This window comes from Apium graveolens, chromosome 10 (genome assembly GCF_009905375.1).
Source record: "Apium graveolens cultivar Ventura chromosome 10, ASM990537v1, whole genome shotgun sequence".
NCBI lineage: Eukaryota > Viridiplantae > Streptophyta > Magnoliopsida > Apiales > Apiaceae > Apium > Apium graveolens.
The window spans coordinates 19,013,332-19,024,212 of record NC_133656.1 but is presented as its reverse complement, the minus strand read 5'-3'; the positions used below and the strand labels follow the sequence as shown (position 1 = coordinate 19,024,212).

Here is a 10,881-nt window from a genome sequence, read left to right as displayed (position 1 = left end):
TATTTTTATAAAATAAAATACAAGTTCAAAAATTATAAAATTTATATTATAAAATAACTTGGATTTTTAGAGACTTTATAAAATCATTTTCAAAATTTGTGAACAAAATACCTTTTAAAAGAAAATTTTTCCAAAGCTTAGAATATTCCTTATAAATCAAAAATAAATAAATTAAATAAACTCTTGCTTTGAAAAATCATGTACTACACAAAGCAAATTTATAATGCAGAAATTTTCACTCACACTAGCGTACAATCATTGAATATATTTTTTATTTGACTTTAATATTATACCCAATCCACAAATAATATTACATAAAATGCCGGTCGTAACAATTTAAATTCTTCACATCCCAATGGAGAACGAACATGTGATGATCTTATAAATCAAGAAATTCATATTGTTCAAAGGTTAGAGAACCACACAACTCAACAAATTAGAGACAATCAACTCTGGTTACAAGTTTTAATTAGTATTTCTAGGTGGCTAGAATTTCAAGCAATGGCATTTAGAGGTCATGATGAGACTAAAGAATTATTGAATGGTGGAAATTCCAATGAATATCTTAGTTTTGTAGCCTCTTACAATTCTGAAGTGGAAGGAGTTGTGTCAAATGCTTTAAAGAATGCAACACATACATTACCAAGAGCACAAAAAGAAATTTTGCATGTCTTTTCTACTAAAGTGAAGAATGCTATTCGTGAGGAAATTGGAGATGCAAAATTTTATTTGATTATTGATAAAGCTTGAGATGAGTATAAAAGAGAACAAATGTCTATTATCTTGATATTTGTAGACAAAAATGGTTATGTTCGAGAGAGATTCTTGGGTATTGTCCATGTCAAAGACACTGCATCACTAACACGAAAAGATGGAATTTGTTCCGTTTTATCTAATCAAAATCTTGATATACAAAATAGAAAGGGCAAGGTTATGATGAAGCAAGTAATATGCGAGGAGAATGGATTGGATTGCAAGCCTTATATTTTATGTGAATGTCCCTATGCTTATTATGTTCATTATATGACTCATCGTTTGCAATTCGCACTAGTTGCTGCATCAAAGGAACTTATTCCAATCGAACGATTCTTTTCCAAGTTGAATGTCATCATTAATATTGTCGGCATCTTATGTAAGTGCAGTGACCAATCAAAAGATCCTCATGCTTCAAATATTGCCTAATTACTTTCAATTGATGAGCTTGACAATGGGAAAGGTGAAAATCATATTGGTACTCTACAAAGAGCCGGTGATACTCGTTCGAGTCCTTATATAAAATCATTTTCAAATTTTTTTAAAATGTTAAATGCTACATTTGAAATTTTATTGAATATTATTGATGATGGGGTCACATCTACTCAACAAGCATATGCAGATGCTGTATATGAGGCACTGAGCTTATTTGAATTTGTTCTCATTTTGCGTATTATGGAAAAAATTCTTGAGATAAGTGATTTACTTTTCCAAGCTTCGCAGTATAAATTTCAAGATATTTTAAATGTAATACAACGTTTTTCTTCAACTAAGTTGTTAATATAGAAGTTGCAAAATGAAGGATGGGATGAGATACTTTCGGATGTGAAGATATTCTATGAGAAGGTTAGTATACCACTGCCACATATGAGTGATGGGTATGTTGAAATGAATGGAAGGGCTTGTCATCAACATGATCAGTTTACGGTTGAGGATCATTACAAGATTGATATTTTTCTTGCTGTGGTAGACACTCAATTACAAGAGTTTAAAAATAAGTTCAATAAGAAAATAATGGAGTTGTTTGTGCTTAGCTCAACACTAGATCCAAAGGAGATGTGTAAATCAATGGGTATTGATGAAATTAACAAGCTGGTACAAAAATTCTATCAAGAAGATTTTGCAGAATATGAGATGGCTCAACTAAAGATGCAATTTGAGCATTTCAGTCATGAATGTCAACATCCAATATTTGCATCATTGTCTACCATTGCTGGTTTGAGTAAATGGTTGGTAAAGACACGAAAAGTAGACATATATCCTCTTGTATATAGTGTGGTGACTCTTATTCTAACGCTTCTTATTTTTACGAAAACAACAGAGCGATCATCTTCAGCTATGAGCCTTGTAAAAAATAGAATTCGAAATAAAATAGAAGCCGAATATCTCCAGATTATTTGATGTTATATATTGAGAAAGAAATTGCTCGTAGTATTAGCTTAGATGCTATTATAAATGATTTACGTGACTTAAAAGAACGACGGTCTCAATTTTAATGTATTAGAACATATCTCTATTTTTTATGCATTATGGATTATATAATTTATTTGGCCTTTATTTGGCCCCCCTTGAAGAGACTTTCTGCGTTCGCCCCTGACTAGGAAACAAATTGTGCTCCAATTCTAACCTGATACCTGAAGCTTGACCCTTAATGGCATTCTTCTTTAGATCTTCCAAATAAGCTCAACAGTTTAACTTCCAATTACCTGGTTATTTTCACAGAAGCGACAATCGTGTTCTTTACCAACACCACTAATAGGCTTCAAAAGCCCCTTTGGGATTGGACTCTAGTTTGGAACTGAATAAAATAAAATCTTAATATTTCTAATCCAGTTTCCTTTCTCATTTTTATTCCATGTGTACACCATCAATATGGACGAAGTTCATGTCTTTACCGTGTTGTTTTCAGCAGCTCTTAACATGCGTCAAAACTCAATGCATGTTTTGTCTATCTCATTCATTTTTTTCATAAGAAACTGAGAGAAAAGAAGTTGTTCAAAAATTGCTTGATCAAATCAAGTTGAGTCTCTAGACCAATCTTGAACCCCAAAATATCAAGGTATGTATACCTACCATCTTTTGAACAAGTGGTCCAACCGGATCTCACTCTCTCTTTTATGCAAATTTATAGCGCCTTCTTGACTAGCCTATCCTTCAAACATCCTTTGAAGGTGCTCAATCACATAATAAGCATCAATATGCCCTTGTTGCTTCTAAAGCTCATCACTCATAATTGCAGGCATGAGACATGATATATTAGTTTCATTATCAATTTACTTCTAGTTAGCAATTTATTTAGCACATGCTTCATTCTCTGGTAGAAGAAATAGGGAGTTGATTGACATCCTTGAACCTGAGGATGATCCTCAAGTTCCTATGTTAGTCGAGGAAATTACTTCAAGTCAGCTTGTCCTTCTCAAGGGCTATCACATAGAGAAGTTATTTATGTTATTTGTCAATTGATATCTACAATATTTATTGTGCATAATGTTAGATATAATTGATGATATCAGGAGATAAACTATCAGCAGTTAATATCAGGATTTACTGAGGGTGACGTTATCAATACTTGTTTATCAGTACTTGATGATCAGTAGTTGATGTCATCAGGATTTAGTCACATCAGTAGATATTCGAGAAGGAAAGGAAAAGAAGAAATTCAAGGCGGTGAAGGACTTTATCTCAAAGGCAATCATTGTTAGTGTTTGTGCCCGAGAGACAACACTACGATGTTTTAGTTTAAGATATTTGGATTATTAATATTTATGTTTTATCGATTATTCCTTTTATAATTTATTAATTTTTAATTTACAGCGATATAAATGTTACATTAATAAATGTCCTTGGAATATGATACATAATTTTATATCTCTAAGTACGTGACTTAGAAATGAGATTAGAAAAATAGTATCTATATTCCTAAAGGTCCCTAGTTGAGTATCACTACACCATATCTGGCCTGTAGCAACACTTTTTTGGTGTTACAAGCAAAATTGTTACCATAAATCACTAAAATTAGGTCTGAGATAACAGTTTTTATTTGTGTTACAGTAGAGGATACTAGATATTACCATGGACATGATAAAATTACTATTGTAACATGAAATGTAGTGTTAGCATTGATATTATAATTAGTGTTAGCATAGGACTGAATATTTAGGCGGGATTGTAATCCCGGGCCAAATTTTAACCAAATTTTGGACAGCTCAAAGAGAAAATTTATCCCGCTAATTTTTACTAAAATAATAATATACTAAATTTTAATCCGCTTAGTTTTACACTCCCAAATATTCACTCTCAAACATACATACACTCACAAATAAATACTCTCAATTATTCGATTAGGCTTCTCAATCGAGTTCAGAGTTTGGAAATTAAGGTTCTAATAACTAGGCTTCTCATTCGGATCAGAGCTTAAAGTTTATCGATCTAGTTATTAGGATCTGTAGAAATTTAGGGTTTTCTTGTTGCAGTAATTTGGGGCTTTCTTCTTGTTTGGCTATGCTCTTAACTTTTTCTCTAATTCATCTTCTTGTTTTGATTTTTATTGTTTCAATCGGGCATCTACTCTCAATTAATCGATTTAGTCAGTACCCTCTCTTTCTTATTAGTGCTCTTATTATTATTTTATTTTGTTGTACTAAATTGCAAGAACTTAATTTCGGTTGAAGGTTGTTGCGTTTGTTGTGCATCGTCTTCTTCTTTTTTTGCTAAATTGGATTGCTGCTTTTGGTGTGCTTTATGTTTCAATTTTTCGATAACTTAGTACTTTGTTAATATTTATACTTGAGACAATGATAATGTTCTTATCGGTAAATTGTACACTGTTATGCGGTTTAAGTTTTTTTTCTTAATTTTTTGTATAGACTGCTATGCAGGTCTGCACCATTCTTGTGTATCATATAATTTAATAGGTTTAGTCTTCCAGATTGTGATGTATATGTTGATTATTGTGCGACATAGGTCAAAACTTGTTTTAATACCTTAAATTGAAGTTACTGCAAATGAGAGATGCCTTACGATCCAGATAATAGATGATGCAATGTGATGACTAGAAAGACTGGTATGAGCATCTATGTTTTGTAATATATGTCAATTGCCTTGTATATATGCCATATTTTAATTTTTAATTATTAGAGATATCTTCAAGAGAATACTTGCAACCATATATATGCTTGAGTTGAATGCAAAAGAAAAAAGTCAAGACAAAGTCTGTGTCTACCATGAGCTAGCTGTAAGGAATAACTAATTGTTATTTCTTTGTGCTTGCTTACTGTTTATAGAGTCTCTTTTAATGAACTTGATATCTAAGACTTTTGTAGAAGTTTATCTCTTTTGCTAATTTTTCTATGTGCGCCTTGTAGGTTCCATCCTGGTTGCGTGATGATAACTACTGCAGAAGTAATGCAGTTGAGTAACTATCTGTTTGATGAAATTTCTTCTGAAGGAGATATGAAAATTTTCCTGGCCATGTCATATAACTCTTTTTCGATTTTGCCTCTCATTGTTGCTTTCTAGTTTTGTGTGCCTATTTTTTATTTTTGTGCAGTTTGTACTCTATTTAATAATAGATTTTGTGTTTTAACCAGTTTGTGCTCTATTAAATAAAATAAATCTAGTACAACAGAGTATCGTGATTCTTTTGATACATATTTGAGACAAAACTTTAAGAATGAGAATTTGGAAATTAGTAAATTGACATTTTTTTGTAGAACTTTTTGCACCACCCATCTCGATATTCATCCACTTTGTTGGTTTTTTTCTCCTGGTTCCCATTTTCTGTGAAAACTCTACTCGGAAAATTAATTCTAACGTCCCTGAGCTATATGCACTTTTTCCTTTTTTTATTAATGTAGTTGATATTACTGTTAGTCCCTTAACAATATGACAAGAATTATAGAAGGGAGGTTAAATGGAATTCTTGAAACATTTTCTTGAAATAAAATGTTCTAACTCAAATATAAATATAAGTGTATTGATTAGCACAATGCGGAATAAAAACTTAAGTGAATCAAAACACATGAAATTAAAAAACAAGAGTCTTTAAAAACTTTCTGGTGGATTTGAATGATTCCACCAGAGATATATATTATATATCGAGAGAACCCTGTGTACGAAAATGCTCACAGCTGCTTACAATAATTGAACTTCTAAGACTACAGAGAAATGCTAAGAATCCTGTTTACAAATGTTTCTCTGCTTTCTTGCTTAGATCGATAGTGTCTTAGTTGCTACTACTTGGTTTATATATCACCAAGATTACAAAGTAATAAGACAAGATAATAAAACAAAAACTATCTAGTCTATTACAATGCTACTTCATTACTCTATTCCAACATCTTTGAATATCTTCATAGTAGCATGGAAATGGCAATGCTTCTTTGTTCTCAAAAACACAGTTGAATAGGCTACCACATTCCATTTGCATCCACTCGACACATGTGACTGTGTTGTCACTGTCAACAAATATTTGAATTCTTTATCCGTCGGGTTCATGATCATCCGTCGAGTTATTGATCATCCGTCGGGATGTCTATTTGATCATCCATCGACTTCATTGCGGGTTATTCAGTCGGGTAGCAAACTGGCACTTGACTTCATTTCATTTATGCAGAATTACAAGACATCGTCTATGTACAATTAATCAACCTATTCTGCATATCTAGTTAAAGTCAACATGACTTGAATACTACTTACAGAATCTATACAATGGTGAATGTAGAAATGTGCTATAGACTTATTGTTACATAAGCTACTCACTCGATGGATAATAAGTCATCATCCGTCGGGACTATAATGAGTCATCCGTCGGGACTATAAATCTTATCCATCGAGTGCTACATTATTTTACTAAGTAAAATCTATTAAGGTGGTTTGTTCATGAAATCATCAAGTACACAACATATACACAACAATCTCCCCCAATTTATGTCTACTGGAATTGTAGCCATAAATTAAGAGATACTTGATGATAACAAAACAACCTAAAAATATGACTTTAAGAGAAAGTAGATATTACTAAAAAGTGCTTCAAATAACAATAGTGTACAAAGTTTTGCTCACAGTCATTTTTCAAGATGCTCCTTTAGCCTGAGCAGATTTGTCTAGTTTCTTGAAGGTCTGGATCTCTTTCCAAGCTTTCCGTTGTTTTCCTCAATCTGATTTTGGAGCTGCCTGTGGAATTCCAGTTCATCAGATTCTGAGAGATTTAGCTTTCCTTGCATTTCCAAAAGAGTCTCATTGCTAGAGATGCTCAATTGGTCTTCTAATCTGAAGAATCTTCTCACACCTTTGTCATCTATGAACTCCATCAGCCAGTAGGGCCTTAGATGCACTCTTCTCCCTATGTAAGGGATGATTAGAGTCTTTGGGAGTGCATCTTTAGCTCAAACACTCCTTAGTTCTTTAATCTTCTTCAATACCAATCTTCTTGCAGTAATGTTGAATCTAAAGTTCTTCTTGAAGGATGAATAAACTTTAATCAGTACAACTTGGCTTTCTTGAAGGATCCTGTGAAGAGGCCACTGAATCTCCTTTCCTCCTTTGTACTTGAACACTAACCTTTCAGGTAGGTTTCTGTATGCATCAATTCCTCTCACTACATCTAGTTCATCCAGATAGAGGTTTAGATCAGAAAATTCTTTGATGTCACACAAGTACAGATAGTCTCCCTTATTGACTTTAGATTGAGCTTTGAGTTGATATTTGGATTTGAGTGGTGATAGCTTCACTTTCTTGACTAATCTTGACTTTGTTCTTTTTGGCTTGCTAAGGATTGGTAGATTGAAGTCAGGAATTGGTATGTTCTCCCATTCTATTGGCTCATCCTTGGGCACAATAGGTTCACCATGAATATTCCTGTAGGGATCCACCACCCTGATATCTTCAAATACCACAGAGGGCTTTGATGCTTGAGTTGTAGATGGTATGGATTCCTTAGGAAATTGATCTTCCAATTCCTTGTCAACAATATCCAGTTTCCTTTTAGTTCTTTTAGCCAATTCCTTCTTTCTTGAAGATTTCTTCTGTTGTTCAACTTGCTTCTTTGATTCAATAGCTTCAGATGGTTGAGAAGGAATTTGTTGTGATGAATTTACAGCATGTAGCTTGGCCAAGATAGCAATCTGCTCTTTCTTTTGTTTAGTCTTTTTAGCATCCAGAGCAGCTTGCTTCTTTTCCTGCTTCAATCTAGCCTTTTCTTCTCTCTTTGCTTGAAAATCTTTCCCAGCTGCCACACAAATTTGTGTGGATGTCTAGCCACCACACAAATTTCTTTCCCATTTTTGAAAATCTTGGCAATTCTCCTTTTGGAAGCTGAATCAGCTGGATCTTTGTATAAAGCAATTGATCTTGATAGAAGCTTATTCTCATCAGGCTTAGGTGTCTCATACACAGTGTCCAAAGGGTTCTTTAATGATGATTTTGAATAGTTTACCCTTGGTTTAAGAGTTATTTCAGCCTTTGGAGATTTGATGCAGGAAGACTGTCCTCTTTCCAGATAGTTCATGCTCATCTCATTCACACTAATTTGCTTGACTTGAGAGTGATGGATGGCTGACTTAACTGGCTCCTTGATAAGTTCAAACTTCTTCTGTATTTCCTCATCAATCTTCTCCCAGTTGACTAAACTCAACTTTTCCTTATCAGCTGCTCTTAAGTTGGTTGCTGTTGTATTGATCAGATCTATACTATCTGTAACTGATGGCTTTGAGATAGTAATTGAAGGTACAATTACTTTACTGATTTGAATTTGAAGCCTCTCCCCCTAACTTGATCCTTTCTCCCCTTTTTTGTTATCATCAAGTTGAGTAGAGGAGGGGGTTTGAGAAGCCACCGGTTTTTGAAGTAGATCAGTCTGTTGGGCTTGATGGAGATGAATAGTAGTTAAAGATGCTTCCATGGCTGACATTCTTGTGTCCAAGGCATCTATCTTGGTTGACAAATCAGAATTTTTCCTTAATTGCCTCTTGATGTCAAGCATTGTAGCTTCTGGAAGTTTAGAATCTATCCTATCTGAAAGGGCCTTCTTCATCTCCTCAATATCACCCTTCATGGTGTTCACATCCCTAGCATGCTGGAAGCCCTGGATATGTTGAAGTTGCAGGGAGGCTAGATGTGCCTGAAGGAGCTTCTTGGTGCTGACATTGGTAGTGGTTTGAAGAGCAGTATTTGTCTGATTGATTAACTGGATCAGGGTTGTCTTGAAGTAATGCTCATCACAGTGCTTTGGAAATGCCCATGATGGCATACCTGACCTTGAACTTGAGCCTACTTCTCCCCCTATATCCATTGCTTCATCTTCACTATCCCCACTCCCATCTCCCAAGAAATTAGCTGAACCACCAGTCTCATAGTCCACATCACCAGCTGTAGAAGGCAAAGTTGTGATGACATCCTTAGCTCTCATTATAGATTGTGTGGTATGCACCAAATTTAGCATCCTTTCTGCATTGTCATTGCCCTGTTCAGCTAGAAGTTGATAAGCTGGAACAGGGTGAGTAAATGCCTCAGCATCAAGGGAAGTAAAATCTATAACAGCTTTAGGATGCTGAGATACTCCTTCCCTGTATGCATCCTGGACATTCATTAACTCACTAGCAATGGCATCCATCATTATTGCTCCAGTACCTGCATTTCTATCATTTTCTCTCTTTTGTTGCATCAGGGTCTCACCCTGGCTCCCCACCCTCACACCCTCACCTTCACCTACTAAGGTGGGACTCCTCTCACTCTCTTTTGCAAATCCTGAAGAAATGAATTGCAGATTTTCACTCATTTCCTCTCCTTTTTCCTGGGAGCAACCCAGACTCTCACTCAAAACACTCTTCTCTCTCAATCCTAAGAGTGACTCTACAACCACTAAATCTTCTGCACTTGAAATAATTGAAGTTTGAAGTTGTGCAGAGATACTCGATGGATGAGTGATATTCATCGAGTGAGTGGTTTTGTTATCCGACGGATAACTACTGTTAGGCTTATCCGTCGGGATATAATCACTACTCGACGGATGAGCAATATCCGTCAAGAGAGTATAAATGAATGAGTTGGGAATAGAAACTATTGTTGACTCTGTGCTGATCGATGATATTTTAGGCACAGATGACACAACAGTTCCTGAAAGAATTGGCAAGTGAGCCAACAAATCATCTAAAAAGATGATGCTCACTTGCACTAGATTTTGGCTTCCCCAACAGAGTTAAAGAAGGGGAATCAGGAATTGATGTGTTTATCATATCCACATCCAGAGAATTTGTTGGTGAGTTTGGTGTTAGAGGTGCTTCTATAACTAAAGATTTTGGCCGTGACTCCACATTTATTGGAGCCACATCAAACTGAATTTGTGAAGGTGCAGTGACTGTGTCTTTAGCACCAGTTTGCACAGTGTGTGTACCCTGTGCATCCCTAAAGGTTTTTTATTTCTTCTTTCTGGTATAAGTTTGGGGTGAGCTTGTGTCCCTAACCCTCTTGGTCTGTGCTCTTGGTTGAGAGCTTTGTTCAATAGCTACATCCTTTTGGGAGGATGCAGCTAGAAATGAGCTTTTGTCATTTTTAAACACTGCAGTTTGTTGGGAAACTGCAGTGTGGCGAGGCTGGGATTCACTCAACTCTCCAACCATATTCTTGGGGTTTCTTTTATGTTCATCCCTTCCCTCACCTAACTTACCATCCTTCACACTCCCCTCTTTGGCTTTAATGGATTTTTCAACTGGCATCTTTTGGGAGATACCAGAGGGGGCTTTCTTTGATTTGGATTTTGAAATAATTGTAGGTTTGGCACCTTTAGTAGGCAAATGTTTGGTCATTGACACAGTTGTCATAGCCATACTTGAACTCAAAGAAATTGTGGAGGTTGGAATAGTTGTAGGGATAGGTGAACTTACCTCACTTACCTGAGGTGCTTGCATTACAGGAAAATAGAACATTGGCACATCCTTGTGATGATTGGCCCTGTTCAAATCTGCAATGAGCCTTTTCTCTTGAACCCAACACTCTAGTTTGTTGTTAGGGTTTTCAAGAATAATCTCTTCACAGAGGTGGTTACCTAATAACATAAGAAATCTAGCATAATACACATTCTTACCTCTTTTATTTAACTCTCCTAATTTAAAACCTAACTCAAACAAGACA

General features: G+C 35.1%; 1 protein-coding gene across 1 annotated transcript; it reads left to right on the top strand.

Annotated features, from left to right (window-relative positions):
• Positions 1–501: 501 nt before the first annotated feature.
• LOC141690435 (uncharacterized) lies at positions 502–5,171 on the top strand. Its single transcript, XM_074495240.1, has 5 exons — positions 502–700; positions 797–945; positions 1,540–1,986; positions 4,620–4,631; positions 5,118–5,171. Exons 1-5 carry the CDS (start codon positions 502–504, stop codon positions 5,169–5,171), a joined length of 861 nt encoding a protein of 286 aa, XP_074351341.1.
• Positions 5,172–10,881: the final 5,710 nt, after the last annotated feature.